Source organism: Ipomoea nil, unplaced genomic scaffold, assembly GCF_001879475.1.
Source record: "Ipomoea nil cultivar Tokyo-kokei standard unplaced genomic scaffold, Asagao_1.1 scaffold3147, whole genome shotgun sequence".
NCBI lineage: Eukaryota > Viridiplantae > Streptophyta > Magnoliopsida > Solanales > Convolvulaceae > Ipomoea > Ipomoea nil.
The window spans coordinates 696,951-717,409 of record NW_017619575.1 but is presented as its reverse complement, the minus strand read 5'-3'; the positions used below and the strand labels follow the sequence as shown (position 1 = coordinate 717,409).

Below are 20,459 nucleotides of genomic sequence, written 5' to 3'. Positions count from 1 at the left end.
TAAGTTTTTGATGACCCTCCACCTTCTGTTAGTAACATCCTAGAGGATGATCGATACGTTGTACCTAGTGGAAGCAATATAGCTGGAAGCATAGAATTTTCAATATAATTTTTAAGGTTTTCATCCACCGGATGTTAAAAGAAATTGTCAAGTAAGAACACAATTGTTTCTGTGAACATTTGGTGGGAAATAGGAAGGAGAATTATATTCGAACAAATTGTTTAAGAATTGAGTATAATTTAACATTAAGTTACACGAAAAATTACAATACTAAAAAGTTCCAAACAATGGAATTATTAATTAGAGTTGCCTAATGTTGAATGAAAAATAGGAATGAAAGGAAGCTGTGGTGACAATGAAATGGAGAAATAAATTGTCGTTTATAAAAGATTGAGGGAAAGAATGGAGTTGTCGTTTATAATAAATGAATTGAAGTTTTTTTACCACATTAGTTCTTCTTTCTATCCACACTAGAAGGCAGAAGCTCAATTTTCTTTCTTTACTCCTAACACATAAACTAGTGGGAAATACTTATATCACAATTAGAGAACAAGGAAAAGGTTAAACTTCATTTCTGCTAATTCATGGTTTCAAGACATATTCATTACATAATCACCGCTGGGGTCATGTAAAATTGTAAGAAACAAATCTTAAGTCGCTCAACAAAGTCAATTTCTTAGAGTTTAAATGGCAAAGACTAGACCAGAAAAGTAATTATCTTCTGACAACAGTAATTAAGGCAAAGACTAGACCAGAAAAAGTAATTATTTTCTGACAACAGCAATTAAGCCAACAGTAACAAGGGTGCAGGTATTAAGACTGTTGTCCCGGTTCTTGTTGTCCTGGTCCTTGTGGTACTGGCCTTTGCTGGCCTGCTCCGGGCTGTGACTGCTGCATAGGTGGTGCCTGGCTGCCGCCGGGAGGTGGTGGAGGCACTGTAGCCTGATAAGGTGGAGGAGGGTACTGTTGATAAGACGGTGGGGGAGGTGGGATATACCCATAGTGTGGATAATAAGGTGGGTAAAATTGGCCCTGGGGTGGTGGTGGCCCAGGCGGATAAGCAAAATGGTGTCCATGTGGGGGTTGCTTATCAGGACCACTTCTATTTTCGCCCGACCCTGAAGCAGCACCTTCATGTGATGGAACAACGGCTCCCATTCTTTGAGGATCCATAGAAGGATACAATGCCCTGTCCGGCTGAGGCATTGGTGGAATGTTGAAGTAAGGCATAGGTGGTGGAGGTTGGTCCTGGCTACCACCAGGGAGCGGGAGAGGCTGGTTCTGCTGCTGTGATATCACAGCCCTTGGCAACAAACCACTATGAGCCACAGTAGCCTGCTGTCTTGCTTCATCAGTGATCTCAAACTCGGGCTTTGGTGCCTGTGGTCTTCCCCAGAGTAGTTTTAGCCTCAGGCCCTTTATTACCAGCTTGTTTGCAAGTTCCTCAGCTGCCCTCTCTGCTCCTTCTCTGGCTGTGTAAGTTACAAAAGCACACCCACGCTGCAATACCATCTTTACAGACTCAATTTCACCATGTGCATAGAACTGATCCCTAAGGTCTTGCTCAGTGATCCTTGCATCAACCCCACCCACATAGAGGGTTTTAATGCTCTCATCATCTGGGGGCTCCAGAGAAGGCATTTCACCAGCCTTGCTGAGCAACTTCAATGCAACTGGATCATTTACCCTGCAAGCATTTCAAATGAAATGAATAACATCAAGACTATCATATTCATATATCAAAGGGACATAGACAAGTATATATAAAAGTTACTACTAGAACAAAAAAAAAAAGCAAAGAAGAGCAAAATGATGACTGGAGAAGTAAAGTTGGCATATTTTAAAATTTTATGCTAAGTATAACTACAAAAACCGCATGCACAAAATGCAAATGTGTGCCTTAACGCATGCTTGCATCAATGTTAATGTATTAATTATCATATTTTGAGTTTTAGGAATCAAGAATCAATTATATATACCCGTAGTAGCGGTCTTTAATATTCTGTTGTGACAGCTCCCCTGTTTCAGGCATCTCATGCCTATAAGGACACTCCAAACCTCTTGTACATTGACCCCGAACATAAAAACTGCAAACATGAGCTCGATTTCTCTTGTAGTATGGGGTAGTTCGTTGAAGCTTCAAAATAGTATCATTTGGACGGACCTTCCCATACGAAGATTCATAATCTATCCCGGCTCTGGCCTGCAATGAGCAAAAATTGTATTCATAGAGCTGAGGAATAGTGCACCAAAAAAGAAAAAACTGTACATGTAGAAAGCAATTATTTTGATATCATGGCCAACTATTTACTTATCAAAAATGAAAGAGAGAGAGAACTTCAGTTAGTGTTAATTTAAATATAAAGTGGGCTTCCTGCTAGAAATTTACATACCCTGCGGTCATGCTCCTCAGCAAAGTATTCTCTATTCACATCACTCTTTGGAATGGCATCATTGGAATTGATACTAAGCGCAGTGTCTCGAACCTGAACTGGCAATCCATATTCAAGATCCAGAAGACAAACTTGGCAAACATTCTTCAACTTGCTGCAGGTTTGACATATCTCAGATTTCTTGTATCTAGCATCTCGACCTGGCCTCCACCTAAAAACAGTGAAGGGTCGGGTGCAAATCTTGCATTCCTTGTCATAATCAGCTTTAGTCTGCATTGAATCATTGTAATTATAACAAGGCAATGAAGTGGATTGATTAACATAATTATTCCAAAAAGAAGCTGCAATGAATAGATGGTGTTTTACAGTTATTAAAATAAGACTTAACCATTGGATAGTCACCACAAAACAACTGACAACATATATACCCTGAAACTACCATGCATGTCGATGCAGATACAGCAAAAACAGAAGCACATGAACATGAAAAGCTAAACCCCCAATCCCTGAGGCATATAATTGGGAAGTACCAAGCATAGCAATGGCTTCATTCAGAGTTCAGTAAAACACATCAAAAACAAACTGCAAGTAATAATTTAAAAAAATAAATAAATAAATAAAGTAAGTAAGCCCTAACCCTAGTCACCTATTACAAATAAAGCCACCGATACTTACCATTCGAACGTATGGACTGTCACCAAGACACGACTCACATATAATCGGAAAGTCAGATCGCTCCCATCCATCAGCTTCAACATCTCTCAATAGCCTATGAGCCATGAACCCGTTGTAACTTTAATCCCACACCTGAAAAAGTACCAAAGTAATTTCCTTAGATTATTGAAACGAAACCCTAACAAGGTCAATTGATGTTCCTAGTCGAAAATTGAGCATAATAAGCTTCTGTATTGAAATCGAAAATACCTGGAGTTAATTTAAACACGAAGATGCGCTATTTCCCCGTGATTACGCACGAACAGTGTGATTCGCTGCTTGCTAATGTTAATCGGAGATGCCGTAGATTGTACGGATCGACGGCGAACGCTTTTCGGCCGGCGGAGCGAGAGGGAAAAGAGGATGAGCAAATCGTTGAAATGCAGTGAGAGAACGAGCCTTCTTTGCCAATGAGGATTTTTTTCGGATTAAAATAAATTTCTTCTCCCAATTAAAATAGATTTATGATTATGTTTCACTGTCTTCTGGCGGCTTGAGAGTTAAGACCTTGTTTGGCACGGAACCGGGCCGAACAAGTTGAAACTTGGGCCGTTTGTTTTTTCTTGTACTGATATGTTCCGGAGGCCCATCAGAACCTGAAGCCCATTTATATCTGGTCGAACTAGATATCACATATCAGTTGTCTACGTGGTCCCACAAAGTCAGCCTTCCACGGCCAAGATTTAACAGTACTACACACTCCCGATTCTTGATGAGATGAGGAACATTTAATAATATATGAATCCTTAACCAAAAGTTAAGATTCCATCTTTGACTTTGGGAATGGAGCAGAATTAAATCTTCAGATCAGCTGTCTCATTTAAAAGAGGTGCTTACAATTCAGTAAGGAGATTAGTCATTGTGTTTGACGGTGAAAATTTTGAATATATCCAAAAATAATACATATTGTATAATCGGGAGGGTGCGGTTGAGTGGATGGGACTCCTACATTCTTAACTAAGGATCCATTTTGAAACTCATAAAATAATTTTTGGAAAATATTTTCTGAATTTTCAGTGTTTGGATGCAGTAGGAAAATTCAATCAATGGAAAGTATATTCTATATTTTCTAGAATGCAACCAAACACAGGAAATTAAAATGTTTTTCAGAAAATCAGTCATTTTTTCGGAAAACATGTTTCAGGAGTCATTTTCCTGCTTTCTAAACGGACCCTAAAAGTTAAGGATTCGATATTTAGCTTTGAATATGGAGCAGTCTTAAATCTTCAAGCCAGTTATCTCATCGACGAGATGGATCTCGGATAGTCAATAATACTCAAGATTCTTGATGAAACAGGATGTTAGGTTACCACGGGTCGGGTTTGTACACGTACAATGTGGTATTTCCCTATCAATTGGGTAATGAGAGTCGATAGTGTGAAACTATGTTCTTTGTGTGACAAGGTAAATTCGCAGCTACAACTAGAAAGTGAGACAAATCATGCAATCTGGTTAATTCTCACATTATAACTTTAGCTAGTAACAGGGTAAATTACTCTTGTTTTTTAAAATGTCAATAGTATCTTTTTACCGAAAGTTAAAATTAATACATTACGAAGCAATTGTCCAATCAACTTGGTTGTGGTTACATGGTACAACTTTTGATACATATAGTGTGGTGTCAAAATTGCCAGTATAAATTAATGATTAATGAAGATTCGGAACTCAAATATGTTATGATCCCACTAGCTTGTCGCTGCCCGCCTTTCATGTCATGATCCTCGGTCCTCTCTCTCAGCCTAATGAGTCCAAGGCTCTTCATATCGCAGCATAAATATCAAGAAAATATAACCTGCAAATTCGGTCGACAAAACCGACCAAAGCTGGGAGCTTCTCTTGCTATAACGAGCAGCAATGGCGATTTCTCTGCGACTCAATCCACTCACCACCACACACTTGAAGACCCACCAGAGGTTTCTTCTGCATAAACCCATAAGCTCCACCGTTTCACTAACAACAGATCCTTCAAAGCCGCGCCTATTCACCGTCAAGTCCGTTCATGAAAGCTCCCATCACCTGCCCGTGACTCCAGAAAAGCCCAGATGGGAGAGCTTCCTCTCCAGTGCCGCAAGTCTCTACCCAGTCTATGTGACCGTTGGAGGGATTGTTGCATGCGTCAGACCATCCACCTTTTCATGGTTCGTGAAGTGTGGGCCCACTTCCTACACCCTCACTCTGGGATTTATCATGCTGGTTATGGGGCTCACATTGGAGCTCGGAGATTTGGTGAATTTGTTCTTGCAAAGACCTCTTTCTGTAAGTTTAGGAACTCACCCTTTTGGGGTTAGTTTGCTTAATTTATCTTAGAGGTGTTGATTGCTTAAAATGTTAAAACTGCAAGCCTATTTGCTGGAGCTACAGAATTTGTCTTGGTTGAATTCTTGAATTGTTCAATTTCCCAAGTTTTGTGTTGTTCTCTTCTGCCAGATCCTTTTTGGATGTGTTGCTCAGTACACAATTATGCCAGGATTTGGATTCATGATTAGTAAAGCTCTTGGGCTCTCTCCTTCCATTTCAGTTGGCCTAATACTGCTTGCTTGTTGCCCAGGAGGCACTGCTTCCAATGTGGTAAGATTTATTCACTCCTGCCCTTCTCTTCTTATCATGTCATATTGCATTTATGACATATATAGGCAAATTTAGTAATGCTAGTTGGTCCCTGTGAGGAGGTAAATCCATCATGCCCCAAATGCTTGCACACTAGTGTTCACTGGTCAAAATCGGCCTAGGCGCTAGGCGGTCCTAGGTCGAGACGATTTCAGTTGTAGGCAACTTTTAGTTGGCTGGCCGACTTGGGCACCTAACTCCGCCTAGTTGGCGCCCAACTCGGCCGAGTGGTATTTTTTACCTGTTCAGTTGCTCCTCTTCTATATTCTTCTAGCCATGTACTCAACTAAACATCTAACATATGTAGTTGACTAGTTTGTGAGATTATAATAGTCTAACAACTGATAGCTTTCAGTGGGCCCAACTAGTGCCTAGCGCCTTCTGCAACATTGGTTCAAAGCAAGGATTCGAACCAAACTTATGGACTTGTTTTGAGTTAGTTAACAAGTTGAGCTATGACGGGGTGTAATGCTAGTTAATTTGAATACACAATATACATACCTATATGTGACACATTTCTAATCCAAATTTAGTAAATGTTGCAGGCCATTGAGCTTCACTTTTTTGTTTCATTTTCTTGTATGGCTTATTCTCAATTAGTCAATTCGTTCCTTCACTGTTGCAACAGTTAAGGTGGCATAGTGTTTTTTTTTTTGTATATCATTCTTCAAACATACATGTGATATATAAGCTTTTGGTGATAGTGTTCAAGCAGTTACCTATTCTATATGCGCCAGAATGATAAAAACTTGTCTAGGGATAGTTCTCTTCATGGTCAAAGTTACTGTGGATAGGTTAACAATAATGTGATATTCAGAAAGTACTAAAGAGTTCTTTTCATTGACGAAGTTAAAAATTTTAATGGGGGTAATTGAAGTAGCTTTCACATATGTTTATTAAATTGCTAATTGCAAATACTCATAAACTTCTTGTTCGTTTTCTCATTCTAATAGTGTTACAGGTGACCTTAATCGCCCAAGGAGATGTACCATTGTCTGTAGTGATGACAGTATGTACCACACTTGGTGCAGTGATTCTTACCCCGATCTTGACTAAGATTCTGGCGGGGACTTGTGTTCCTGTGGATGCTATTGGGCTTTCTATCAGCACACTGCAGGTTAGGTTAGCGCTTATGTTCGCTGTGTTGTCGTTGAATTAAGCTCACGCCTTCTGGTTCCCCCTCCCAGGTGGTTGTAGCTCCAATCCTCGTAGGCTCATATGTCAAGAGTAAATTTCCAAAGTCTCTGAGAAGTGTAACGGCTTTTGCTCCCCTGCTAGCAGTTTTAGCCTCGGCACTTCTTGCTTGCAGGTTCTTTGAGATTCAAAACTTATATATCTTGATTGTTATGTTGCATTTGTTCAACATTGCATATGTACTTAACCAGCTTGGTTGGCGTGAGTGGCCGTGCACTCTTGTCCCTTAAGAGAGGTCAGGATTTCGAACGCCCTCCCATATGGAAAAACCAATCTGGCCAGCACTTTGCCCCTTAATTGGCCCCGGTGCGAACGGGGATCAGTCTGAGTATGGTATGGGCCTAAATGTGCCTCCTACAGTTAGGGTCTGCTCAGGACACCTCGTGGTCTGACCAAAAAAGCATTGCATACTTCAATCCTCTCAATCTCTCGCGTTTTGGTTTATTTTGTCAGTGTATTCTCAGAAAACGTTGTCCGCATGCAATCTTCGGTGCTTGATGTGTCATTGTCATCCGATTTATCTCCACTTCACCTTGCTAAAGCGGTACTCTCCAGTGACTTTGGGGTTGTCATGCTTTCCGTACTGTTGCTGCATTTTGCTGGGTTCTTTGTAGGGTAAGATTTTTCCTTCGTTCCTTGATGGATGATCTCAATTTATTCTTGCTATCTATTTACCTGCAGTATAAGTGTATAACACCATTTCCCGATGAAAAACTTTTTGAGATAGCCAGAAGTCGTCTTATCCCTTTTGCAGGTATCTCACTGCAGCTTTTGGTGGTTTTGGGGAACCACAAAGACGTGCAATATCAATAGAGGTATTTGATCAATATCATAGCTCGATTGCATCTCCGCATCTTGTTACCTGCATTATCTTTTAGCTCTGTTCACATAATCAAACAATGTTAAGTAGAATGTTTATGATTATCATGACTTTTGTGTAGACCATTATGGTATTGGGCTGGTCTGGTGCCAATGGGGATTAGTCTAAGTATGATACGGGCTTAAAGGTGTCTCCTATAGTTAGGGCCTACTCAGGAAACTTCATGGTCTAACCGAAAAGAATAACAAAAACTATGCCAAAAACTATAACTAAAAGTGGAGGCGTAACTGTATTTCCTTATACTTACATAGCAGCCAGTGCCACTTTTTGAGTATATACTTGGCAAATGGCAATCATATTCAACCTACATTTTTGTCGTGCTTTGCAGGTTGGAATGCAAAATTCTTCATTGGGAGTAGTTTTGGCGACGACCCATTTCGCCTCCTCACCATTGGTCGCGTTGCCTCCTGCAATGTCGGCCGTGATTATGAACATCATGGGCAGCAGTCTGGGTTTTGTTTGGAGATTCATCAACCCCTCTAACTCAACAAATACTTCTAAGGTTGCTGAAGAATGAGAAAAATATATGTTCTCTAATCCCAGACTGTCCTCTCAATGAATTTTTTATGTCAATATTTCATGTTTCACACTAATCACTCTAAAGATGTGTAAGTCATTAAGTAAGATCTTGTGCAGACTATGTTAAAACATGTACTCTGTATTTGCAAATAAAAGCAACAATTCCATTTTTTTTGAATTTTGTAACGAGGGAAACCACAATCACTATTCGGAAGTGTGCATTTTTTAAATCATGTCTGCAAATCATATTGGAAAAACCATGTGTGACGAGATCAACCAGATTAGCGTTCTGTTTACCATATGTACATTGTGTAAATATCGTCAGCAAATTTTATTTACATTAATGTTTTCTGTGAAAATCAAACTCAACTCGTGACATTTGAGTCGTAAGGCCTTCTCCTCAACCAAATTCAGAGGTGGATCCAGAAGGGGCAATGGGGCAGTTGCTTACGATCCAAAATTACTTTTCAAGTTGATATTTTTGAATTCATTTCAACTTCGTCCCCACTCAAAACAGCTCTTAAATTCATCCCTAACCAGTTGACAAAATTCTATCATCTCTATAACTAAGATATTGAATAATGCACATTCAGATGTGACCAAGAACATGTGGTAAACACATACAAACTGAATCATTTTGAATGTACACTGTGCGGAATATACTTTTGCTGTAAAGTTCCCCAAGATCAAAGATATGAATATACCTTTTAAGCTTTTAATAACAAGCTTTTTAGATTTGATCTTTCAATTTTTAGTTGGAATATATGCATGGGCCGAGTAATGGAATTTCTTGAAGTTATAATTAGTACGGATTATTGAAAACAAAAAAGGTCCAAAGAATCTTTGCTAAAGAAAGCAAGTTGTATTCATTGTCAGGGGAAAATGACAAATATGCTTTACATGTTTTTTTTTTTAAAATCTAAAATAAATTACACCCAAAAAACCGAGTTGATTAGCTTCTCCCATAAGAATTAAAATCGCATACTAATCATCTAATTAAAGCTAAAAGAGACTAATAATTGAATAAATTTTTAACTAATTAATTAAAATTAACTATGATACCAAAAATTACTTTAATTACCGTCCAAAAAGTCACACTCAACTGTTAACTGAATAAACAATAACTACCACTTTCTTCCCCAGTCCCACCTTCCCCTGTCTCTCTTTGATCTCCCATGGATTATTCCTCAATAATTCCCAAAACTTCTGTACTTTAGTGATCCCTAATCGACCAATTTTGTTCGTCTTTGTATACCTATAGTGATACTAATCAGAAAATGCCTGAGAGAAATGGAGCTCCGAATTCAAATCCGAACAAGCCAGAAAGGCCGCCGTTGCTGAAGAAATCAAGGACTATTTCTGAACATACCGGAGCTGCTCACTTCCCCGGTCCGCTCTTCCCCGCTGTCCGCCGCGTCTCCTCTTCACCGCCGTCGCCCGTCGCTTCCACCTCCGCATCTGATTTTTCCTCTTCCTCCTCCGCTACTTCCACCGCTTCTTCGGATCAAAGTTTCGGCTTTGGTGATCGGGACTACGTCTACCCCTCTTTTCTCGGCCCCTACACTGCTCGAAGCAGAGTCAATGTCACGTCCGCATCGAAATCGCAGCGGCATGAGCAGAAACCGCCGAAATTTCCGGCTCGTAGCACCTCTATGCCGTCGAATACGAGCGGCCGAGCCGCCGCCGCCGCCGCTGCTGCTGTGGAAATCGATAATCGAGCTGGTTCTCCCAAGGTTAAGCTGGAGCCTAAGCTGAGGCTGAAGGCCGAGAAAGAATTGAATCCATTTCAAATTCAAGTCCCTACTTCTTGTGTTTCACCAACACCTAGCTCAGCTAAATCTATTAGTATCCGAAAAAATCTAGCCTTTATTAGTTCTTGGATTCTTGTTTTGGTAAGTGTCTTGATTCTCTTTTGAGTTCTGACTAATTGTAGACTTCAGTTTAATTGCTGACTAAGCTTGGAAATGTGGAATAGTAAGAAAATTGAAGAAAGATGGAGTCTTTGACCTCAGCAAATTATACTATTTCCCATGGTCCACATGAGATAAATGATCATTTTTAGTATATTGAATAAGTTCATTTTTTTGGTAGTATACCAAATAATGAAGCTTTAATACACAAAAAATGAACATCCAATATATTAAAAATGAACATTTAATATACTAAAAATGGTTCACCTTATAAGGTGAATGATTGTTGGACCTCCTCATCTTCTCTCCTATGAAGCAGAATAGTTTCTGATTTTTTCCATCCTTGTTGCAGCTAAAATTCATGTGTATAGTGTTTGTATCTCGCACAGTTTATTTGTGGAGTATGGTTGCTAAACTTCAGGTATTTGTCCTTCAACACTATCAATATTGAATGCATTATATCCACTTACTTCTGCTTTTCATTGGAAATTTCCGTTCAAATGTGAAATTTAGTTCTCGTAAGATGGTGATCTAAAGCCATAACTATTTGGACATCATTTGAGTTCATTTCTATTTCAAAGCTATGGAGTAGATGGTTTGTTGTATGGAGTTATGATAGAGTGGGTAACATGATTGCAGGAGGAGAATGCCAGCCTTCGCAAATTATGTAGACATACTGATACCTTTAACAATGACAGCATAGACGGTTTGGAGCTTCAAAATGATACTTCTTTATTATACTTTGGAGATGCTGACAGTAGAACAGTTGCTCTGTATACTGTACTTTTTATCCTTATTACACCCTTTGTGTTGTACAAGTATGTTGCCTATTTTTCAAGAATAATGAATCTCTCGAGGCGAACAAAAGTTAACAAGGAGGAAGTTCCATTGAAGAAAAGGATTGCTTATACGGTTGATGTTTGTTTCTCAATTTACCCTTATGCAAAGCTGTTGGCACTTCTCTTTGCCACTCTCTTTCTAATTGGGTATGGAGGCTTGGCATTGTATGCTGTCAGTGATAAGAACTTTACCGAGTCTCTTTGGCTCTCTTGGACCTTTGTAGCAGACTCAGGAAATCATGCTGACATGGCTGGTATTGGGCCAAGGATTGTTTCGGTTCTCATAAGTTCAGGGGGCATGCTTATATTTGCCATGATGCTGGGACTTGTTTCAGATGCTATATCAGAGAAGGTGGATTCACTACGAAAAGGCAAGAGTGAGGTCATTGAGAACAATCATATTCTTATTCTTGGATGGAGTGACAAATTGGTAACTTTCTCAAGTATCTTACATGATTTATCTGATTTCCTCCAAAGATTCATCTATTTTTGTAACATGAGCTATCCTTTATGCCAGGGATCACTACTGAAACAGTTAGCCATTGCAAATATGAGCATTGGTGGCGGAGTGGTGGTTGTGCTTGCAGAAAGAGACAAAGAAGAAATGGAGATGGACATAGCAAAGCTAGAATTTGATTTCATGGGAACTTCAGTTATTTGCAGAAGTGGCAGTCCTCTCATACTCGCTGACTTAAAGAAGGCAAGGAAACATATCTTTTTATATCCTTTTCATAACCCCCGGGCACTAACATGGAAACAACCTAATCTTCCCTGAGCTCATGTCCAACAACTCCCTTCTCATGCAGGTTTCTGTCTCAAAGGCACGTGCCATCATTGTCTTAGCATCTGATGAGAATGCTGATCAGGTTCTTCACATTTCAAATTTTGTGTTTCTAGACCATGTTTTAAGTAGCCCCGTGTAGAACTAATTGATTATTTGGTTGCATTTTTTTTCTTTTATAAGAGTGATGCACGTGCTTTAAGGGTTGTGCTTAGCCTCACGGGTGTAAAAGAAGGGTTGAAGGGTCATGTTGTCGTGGAGATGAGTGATCTTGACAATGAACCCTTGGTGAAGCTTGTAGGTGGAGATCTTATCGAAACAGTTGTGGCGCATGATGTCATTGGACGGTTGATGATACAGTGTGCTCTCCAGCCCGGCCTTGCACAGGTCAGTCGAATATAATTCCGTTCCCCAATCTGAGTTTGCACACATCTCTAGTTGATGATAGAGTTGGTCAACATTTGGCATGATTGAACGGGCATTGTTTTCTTGTGCATTCTTATTTCCATGTAACGTGGCAGATATGGGAAGACATCCTGGGGTTTGAAAATGCCGAATTTTATATTAAAAGATGGCCCCAACTAGATGGTCTATGTTTCAGAGACGTGCTTATTTCATTCCCAGATGCAATTCCTTGTGGAGTTAAGGATGCTGCAGATGGTGGAAAAATAATCATAAACCCTGATGACAGTTATGTACTAAAAGAAGGTGACGAGATCCTTGTTATAGCCGAAGATGATGATACCTATGCCCCAGCTCCCTTGCCAGAGGTCATATGTTCTTCTGTGGAGTACATGTTTTCCTATATTCTAGTGGCATATTTGCATATATGTACATACAGGTCCATAATCAGATGCGAACTGACCTTAACGTGCGAACCTGCGAACTTCTGAAGGATTGCACTACACTTACTATATGATTGCACCACACCGGATACAAGGCATGTCTTGGAGTCATAGCGGTGCAATCATGTAGTAGTTGCAGTGCAATTCTTCTCAAGTTCGCAGGTTCACAGATTAAGGTTGGTTCTCACCTGATTATGATTCTGTACATGCAATCCCTAGTTTATTATATACCTTAACATTTTGGTATAATATACTTTCTGCTGGTTTTGAATAATGAACAAGGTGATATAAATGTTTTGAATGCTATACAAATATGCTTGAAATTTCCAAATTTACTTGCCGTCGATCCCTCTCTCGCTTCTCTATCTCTAATTGGTGTTTTTCTGTCAATAGGCAAAATGGATGTAGTTTTCAACCTTTTCTGTTGGAGCTTTCTCTGCAGCACTTTGAGTGTGAAAGTTTGTCGATGCTCTCTCATATCCTACGTTATTTGTTGCAGGTACATAGAGGCATTTTCCCCAGGATGACTGACCCACCAAAATTTCCCGAGAAAATATTATTCTGTGGTTGGAGGAGAGACATTGATGACATGATTATGGTAATATAAACATAGTAACGGCCTTGCAGCATCTATTTATACCCTTTATCTGTATAATCTTTGTTTCTCTTCTGTCTTTTATATTCCAACATACCATTTAGCTCACACGAGGGGAGATATAAAGAGGGAACAAAAACTATTATTTGTCTCGCATCTCCTCTTCACAATTACTTTCCTTTTATCGCTCTTGTCCAAACTTCAAGTGTTTGATATCACGGATTATAAAGCTTAGTTGTTAATTTGATTTTTATTTTCGTTTTGAATGTGTGATTTTAGGTATTAGAGGCACTCCTGGCTCCAGGGTCAGAACTGTGGATGTTCAATGAGGTTATTGAGAAGGATAGGGAAAGGAAGTTGATAGATGGTGGCCTTGATATTACACAATTAGTGAACATAAAACTTATCCATCGCGAGGGAAATGCTGTGATCAAACGCCATTTGGAGAATCTTCCTTTGGAAACATTTGATTCGGTAGGTTCAAGTTGCTCATAAACAAATTGCAAATTGTATCGAAAAAAATTGTTTCTTTAAACTTGATGTTCTGTATTTTGTTCTTATGCTGGTTACTAACTCAAAGTAAATAGATACTGATTCTTGCAGATGAATCTCTTGAAGACTCCATCGTCCATTCTGATTCTCGGTCTCTTGCCACCCTCCTCCTCATCCGAGATATTCAGGTCATTGTTATAGCACTCATCGTTTATTTACCCACCCTCAGTTTTATTTCATCCCTTTTCTTGATTATTACTGATTAAATTGGCTGAATTTTACAAACTGCAGTCAAAACGCCTTCCATACAAGAACTCGAAATCTGTCCCTCTCCGGCATTCTGCTTTCTCCCAGAGCTCATGGATTCGCGAAATGCAACAAGCTTCTGACAAGTCGATCATAATTAGCGAGATATTGGATTCCAGGACTAGAAACCTCGTATCAGTTTCCAGAATTAGTGACTACGTGCTATCAAATGAGCTGGTGAGCATGGCGCTGGCAATGGTAGCTGAAGACAAACAAATAAACCGTGTCCTGGAAGAGCTCTTTGCAGAAGAGGTATTTTTATTTTCTTCCACATCTTAGCTCGAAAGCACTCTTAATGTTCGGTTCTGTATCTTACCAAAAACATTACATTCATAATTGTTGCTAGCAGGTTAAACAAAAACGCTGTTTTCTGAATATAGTCCCTCCGTCCCATTTTACCTGTCGTACTTTCCTTTTTAGTTTGTCCCAAAATAGTGTCCTGCTTTTGAGGGGCAAAATTGAAAAGTTAGTAACATTTGTTATATTATATTAAAAACCTGCAAAAAGCAAATGAGACAATCAATTAAGGACAGAGGGAGTATATATATGAAGCATAACGCGAATACTAAGAACCTGAGAATACTTATAAATTCTATACAGGGAAATGAGCTGTGCATCAAGCCTGCAGAGTTCTACTTATATGACCAGGAAGAACTCTGTTTCTTTGATATAATGGTACGAGGGCGACAGAGACGCGAGATTGTGATAGGATATCGTCTTGCAGCCACAGAGCGGGCCGTGATGAACCCCGCCAACAAGCTGGAGCCACGCAAATGGTCTATCGATGACGTTTTTGTTGTCATTTCGTCTGGCGAGTGATATTATCAGCTGCAGTACTCTCACATCTGACCAGACATCGTGAATTCCCATCCCGAGGATACAACCAAACTTCATAGACAGAGACATGAAAGCAATGATTGAAACTTCAACAGTTGCAAAGATGATAAGAATGGGGGCAGAAACATCAGCAGATCAGATCACCATGTCCTAACAAGGTAGCAGTAGCTTGACTCGATCGAGGTCGAGGAGAACTAGGAAAGATCTCTCTATATATTGTCATAGAGCAACAACAAAGGTACTATTCCAACTTTTGATCAAAACTGGTGTTTTTTTTTTTTTTTTTTTTTTTTTTTGCAGTTTATAACAGTTAATGATTTTAGAAGAGGCATCCTAATCTAAGCCCAATTGTGCATTCCTTATACTGTGCTCTATGACTATTCTGTAGACTCTTGTAGCTGCATTCTGCCAAAATGAGATTTTGGATGTTTCTGGGTCTTTTGGAAGCATTTAATTTGTTTTTTTTTTTTCCTTTTATTTTGAATTGATGTCAAACTAATCCTTGATTCCATAGTTTCATTGAATTTAGTCTCCTCCAGCCAGTTGTCATACGAAACGTGAAGAAGACATTGTCCTCCTTGAACTGTTCATCTTTCTTTTATGTTTTGCTTTTTTCAAGTGGGTGATGTCTCATCAATTATAGAGAGATTGCAAGAAGTGGAAAGAAACAAGAAAAAAACGCCTTCGTTAATCCAATAAAATCTCATCTTCATTATATTGTAGTAAAGAAGGGAAACTGGTGGATTAATTCAAAGAAATTAATAATGGTTTAATTCTTATCAATGAGCTATATAGATTTAACCGTGTACAAATACAACGAGAACTTATAAAATGTTTAACTAAATTTCGTGATTCATCTCTTTCACTTAGACATGAGATTTTTTGACATGGAGTCTAATTCATTTTAATTTTTTAAAAATTGATGGGTAGCCCCAATGTATTGATCTAGTGTATGAGAAGCATGACTTGCTTTAAGCGGCATGGCAGGGTTTGATTCCTGTCAAAATATTAAGGGTTTGGATTGAGTTTTTTGTGCATAAAAGTATATAGTTTGGTGTTAGATTCTGCTCAACAGTCTAAAGATTTGATCTTAAAACTAGATTGACTTGATTTATCTTCTCGTAAGCCTATGGTGAGTTTGAGTCCAACCATGGAACTCATGATATTCAAAGCACAAACAATCAAACACTCCATGAATAGATGCACTGATTAAATCTTGTGTAATAAGTTATAAATTACACAAGAAAAATAAATTACAATGGGTAGAATAATAGGGAGTAATTTTATTTTTTTTTTGGGACAGGTAGAGTGATATTAATAACTAGCTAGTAATGTTTCCCACTTTGTCGGGTTATACAATGGACTCGCGTCCACCTTGTAATGTGAATTCGGATTCAAAATACACAATTTACATACTGGATGTTCACAATTTGAATTGTAAATTGTGAACATACAGTATGTAAAATTATGTACATTTTTGGACCCGGATTCACAAAATAATTTGCCGTCAAAAGGAGAATCTTGAGAGGTTACATTCACACTACCGCTAGTAAGACTCAATCCCTGATCATTCTTTTCAAACTTTACTTTGACCAATTGAGTTGCCTATGCAAGCGAATTTTGGCTTTCTTTCATTCAGTCATGGCTGATAAATACTTCCTGACATTGCATGGGGCCCTCCCACTTGGTTCTCCCGTGAATGAGGTGGGTCCCAACCGCCACGTGCAGCACGATTAACGCGGGCAGACAAAGGTTAGCTGGCATTCTGATTTCTGACAACAGAGCGAATTCATCTGAACTAAAATTTTGTGTTTTTTTCCCCCAATTTTTCATAGACTAATTTAGCATTTATAATTGTATTATCAATCTATTTCTCAATTGCTCTTAAGCTACTGAATTAAAATTTGTCTTTTTAAATGATAAAAAATTCTTAAAACTTACTAATCATAGTATAGTAAGCCGCACTCAATTGGACAACTTTAACCGAGTTAATCAAATAATTAGTTTAGTAATTACGAAATTTTAAGTTCAATTTTTCTTGAGAATTGTCTATTAATTTTTTCAGTTTGAACTAATTAATTATAAACAACTTAAATTGATTAATTTAGTAATTACGAAATTTTAAGTTCAATTTTTCTTAAGAATTGTCTATTAATTTTTTCAATTTGAACTAATTAATTATAAACAACTTAAATTGATTTACCTTATTGTAATTATTTACTGATTAAAGTTACAAAGTAATTGAACGTACCTTGTAATGAATGTGAACTTTTTCGTTTAAAAAAAAAAAAAACAGTAATGAATTGTAACTAATAGGGAGAAAGAAAATTTATAATAATAATCTAGTGGCTAATTAAACTAATATTAAGAGGTAATAAGTCATCCTCAAGAGATGACAAATTGACAGCGGGGCAGAAGTAATGTTCAATTCCTAGCTTCTACCTCGTCAACAACGAAAGCTTGGGGTTTAAACACTTTAATAATGTTTCACCTTTATTCACAGAGGGTGACAACGACATGCATATGATAAATAATTTTTTAAATATGAGAAAATAATAATACTTCCTAATATATAAGAGCAAATATAATAACTTATTCATTATATCTAACATGGAATTTTTACAAAAACAGTAAAATCTCACTGCTCAGCTCGCATGGAAATATCATCTCGTATCTCCCTCGTTACATTCATATTACCACTACACAACAATATTACAACAGAAAAAGAAAAAAGAAAAATTGAACGGCCAACTTATATATATTACATATATATTACTTCACAATTTCTAGTGGAGTCGGATATGATTTCATATCATATGATTTATAATGAAATGTCAAGCATGTTGACGGCCAGATTCTCCATCATTAGGCGCTCAACTTCTCCGGCACATGGCGTCTTCTTCACCACACCCCCTGCATCAGTTCACATCATATTTTAGTAATCCATCTAAACAGATAATGTGATTCTATTTATCTATATTTTTAGAAATAGATAAAATAACTCAAGCTACTTATAATTAATCAGTTTAAACCAAGAAAATCAATAGACAATTTTTTTTCTTTTTAATAAAAACGAAAACTTCGCCTTGTAAACTACCAAGAGTAAAACAACTTGGCAGTCCAGAGCTGATCAGCTCGTCAAACTTGTAACCTTATGATTATTAAGTCAACAAAACTTGGCAGTCTAAAGCTGATCAGCTCGTCAAACTTGTAACCTTATGATTATTAAGTCAACAAAACTTGGCAGTCCAGAGCTGATCAGCTCGTCAAACTTGTAACCTTATGATTATTAAGTCAACAATCTGATCAACTTGACTGTTTGTTTATTAATTATGTTGGAGATGAGCGTACCGTTAAAGGAGGAGGTGTGGTTGGGGAGGGGGTTTTTGGTGGTCCTGAGGGGGCAGGCGGAGAGGGGAAGAACGGGGAGGTTTTGGCAGTTGCAGATCTCGATCATGTAGCCGTCGGGATCGTGGAAGAAGAGCTGATCCACAATGACGCCGTCTTCCTTAACCTTCGCCGTCACGTACTCCATTTTCATGTCGTCGAGGTTCTTGATGATGAGATCCATGTCGGAGCACTGGAACGAAATGTGGTTGTCTTTTGGGTTTATTTTCCCTTTCTTTGTCGGAACCTTCTCCGCTCCCAGCAAATGGATCCCAATCCCATGGTTGAACAACCTGTTTAATTAGATTATAAAAAAAAAATTAAAATAATATAAGACTGAGATTTGAATTACTGTCATGATATGATGTTACATCATTGTGGAATGATAAATTCATTTGTGGATCCCATGGAGGTTGAAGAAGTTTTGTCAAGAGAAGACATTACGGAAAATGACTAGACAAAATTTGTGGTTCACATCTTCAGATATTTTACAACATGCTATAAATTTTATAAAAGAAAAATATTAATGAAACTTTATTGTTTGGCCATTATAAAGAGACTATTTACCTTCTCACTTTACAAGTGTAGGGTAACTACATATATATTTATTATATATATATTCAGGTTAATTATTTCTTGATCGGGTCCAAATAATATAAAGACCAAACTGAACGGTGCATTTATATAGGCAAAAATTTGTCCGTTAGTTGAGTCAGATTAAAATGTAATACTTATTAAAGATACTTTTTTTTTTTAATGTAATATCCGTTCATAACTATTTTTTCAACCTATAAAAACATTTTAAAATCTTTCATATGAGAGTCCAACTCAGGTGACATTAGACCGTGAAAAATACTTTAATTCATTAAATAAGTAAATTGGAAAAGAAAATGTATTTAATTTGGAGTAAAAATCTAAATTAATAGTATGTAGTAAGTATGATGGGAAGAAGTAACATACCAAGCTCCTTCAAAGTCGAAGGAGGAGGGGCGCTTGATGAGCACAAATCCGAGAACTCGCTCATAAAACTCCACGGATTTCCTGACGGATTTGCAGACAAAGGAAACATGGTTCAGCGCCAGCAATGGCATTCTCTTTTCCTCATCATCTGAAAGGAACGACCATGAAGGAGAAGAAGCAGAAGCAGAAGATGAAGATGAAGATGATTCTACCCAGCTCTCTATCTCTCTACCCATTCTGATCGATCTTCACTCTCTTCAAATCAAATGATAGATGTTTGAGCTAGCGCTGTAAGTATATATATATTTATGCAAATGGAACTAGCTAGAAGGTGCTAGATAGATAGATAGATATGCAGATTGTATAATAAGAGAAGACGAATTGTAGATGATGATAATCTAGAGCTCTGATAAGTGCTAATTTATAAGCGGGAGTGAAGGGGAGAATTGAGCATGTTTTTGAGAGGGTACGTAGTGGGACCCGCCAATACAATGTATGCATATGCAAACCTTGCGTGGCAGTCGCACCAAAATTAATTGAATCTGCTGCTTACGCGGATCGGATCTTATCCACCGCGTGGCGCGTACACACTTCAAAGCTTCCACACAACTCGCAAACCTACATACAATACAAATACCATATTTATGTGCATGGATAGCTCAGATGGTCATAGAGATAAACTTTGTAAAGAATGACCAAAGATAGAGTCTTACCAGCCACAATATGATTGCCCAAATACTCTGTCCGGACGGGATGTGAGAGGCTCTTGGGATTAGGAATACAAAAACCACATTACCATACTCTCACACTTTTCGTGGTCCTTGCTAAGCTCACATGACTCAATAATGAGTGAGGACTCTAGGTATAGTGCTCTCCCCGAGTTTGTACTAATTTGTCCTCTAAATTCACGTGCTTTTTGTTTTTACAGAAAAGCTCATTATGAGATGTAATTGACAAGGGAATCAAAGAGGTAACCTAACTTAAGTAAATCATAATTAACCAGCTTAACTGGGAGATCATTAGGCATTTTCAGCTTTTGAAGTTGAGGTCATAACTATAAGCTCACCGGCCGATTCCATTGGAGCCCACGCTCCAATTCATCACGTGCTTTTTTACCCAATGTATTTAATATTCAAGAAAGCTCCTTTCTGCGATGTCTATTCCATGTGAAATATTTAATAAGCTGGTTGATTAAGGTAG

The 20,459-nt window shown here is 38.2% G+C and overlaps 4 protein-coding genes across 7 annotated transcripts; 2 read left to right on the top strand and 2 right to left on the bottom strand.

The window, feature by feature from the left end:
• Nucleotides 1-552: 552 nt before the first annotated feature.
• LOC109167274 (zinc finger CCCH domain-containing protein 49-like) lies at nucleotides 553-3,550 on the bottom strand. Its single transcript, XM_019316284.1, has 5 exons — nucleotides 3,318-3,550; nucleotides 3,069-3,200; nucleotides 2,394-2,663; nucleotides 1,980-2,203; nucleotides 553-1,687 (listed from the first exon to the last, which is right to left on the bottom strand). The coding sequence occupies exons 2-5, from the start codon at nucleotides 3,171-3,173 to the stop codon at nucleotides 814-816; spliced, it is 1,473 nt and encodes a 490-aa protein (XP_019171829.1). The 5' UTR covers nucleotides 3,174-3,200; nucleotides 3,318-3,550; the 3' UTR covers nucleotides 553-813.
• A 452-nt stretch (nucleotides 3,551-4,002) lies between these two features.
• On the bottom strand, nucleotides 4,003-19,676 carry LOC109167166 (metallothiol transferase FosB-like). 2 transcript variants are annotated; one of them, XM_019316119.1, is made up of 5 exons: nucleotides 19,260-19,676; nucleotides 18,264-18,592; nucleotides 17,720-17,825; nucleotides 15,052-15,058; nucleotides 4,003-4,015 (listed from the first exon to the last, which is right to left on the bottom strand). In XM_019316119.1, the coding sequence occupies exons 1-3, from the start codon at nucleotides 19,493-19,495 to the stop codon at nucleotides 17,734-17,736; spliced, it is 657 nt and encodes a 218-aa protein (XP_019171664.1). In that variant the 5' UTR covers nucleotides 19,496-19,676; the 3' UTR covers nucleotides 4,003-4,015; nucleotides 15,052-15,058; nucleotides 17,720-17,733. The 2 variants fall into 2 exon arrangements, with proteins under 2 accessions (XP_019171664.1, XP_019171663.1); XM_019316118.1 differs by lacking the exons at nucleotides 4,003-4,015; nucleotides 15,052-15,058 and having other exon boundaries at nucleotides 17,484-17,825; nucleotides 19,260-19,675.
• Nucleotides 4,776-8,532, top strand: LOC109167163 (probable sodium/metabolite cotransporter BASS1, chloroplastic). Its single transcript, XM_019316116.1, has 7 exons — nucleotides 4,776-5,363; nucleotides 5,535-5,675; nucleotides 6,676-6,831; nucleotides 6,902-7,023; nucleotides 7,362-7,523; nucleotides 7,663-7,723; nucleotides 8,117-8,532. Exons 1-7 carry the CDS (start codon nucleotides 4,962-4,964, stop codon nucleotides 8,303-8,305), a joined length of 1,233 nt encoding a protein of 410 aa, XP_019171661.1. The 5' UTR covers nucleotides 4,776-4,961; the 3' UTR covers nucleotides 8,306-8,532.
• Nucleotides 9,328-15,377, top strand: LOC109167159 (ion channel DMI1). 3 transcript variants are annotated; one of them, XM_019316111.1, is made up of 12 exons: nucleotides 9,342-10,199; nucleotides 10,570-10,638; nucleotides 10,857-11,486; nucleotides 11,574-11,756; nucleotides 11,863-11,922; nucleotides 12,021-12,224; nucleotides 12,359-12,607; nucleotides 13,182-13,280; nucleotides 13,557-13,751; nucleotides 13,865-13,957; nucleotides 14,061-14,327; nucleotides 14,676-15,377. In XM_019316111.1, the coding sequence occupies exons 1-12, from the start codon at nucleotides 9,585-9,587 to the stop codon at nucleotides 14,892-14,894; spliced, it is 2,883 nt and encodes a 960-aa protein (XP_019171656.1). In that variant the 5' UTR covers nucleotides 9,342-9,584; the 3' UTR covers nucleotides 14,895-15,377. The 3 variants fall into 3 exon arrangements, with proteins under 3 accessions (XP_019171658.1, XP_019171657.1, XP_019171656.1); XM_019316113.1 differs by lacking the exon at nucleotides 14,676-15,377 and having other exon boundaries at nucleotides 9,328-10,199; nucleotides 13,881-13,957; nucleotides 14,061-14,255; XM_019316112.1 differs by lacking the exon at nucleotides 12,359-12,607 and having other exon boundaries at nucleotides 9,339-10,199.
• Nucleotides 19,677-20,459: the final 783 nt, after the last annotated feature.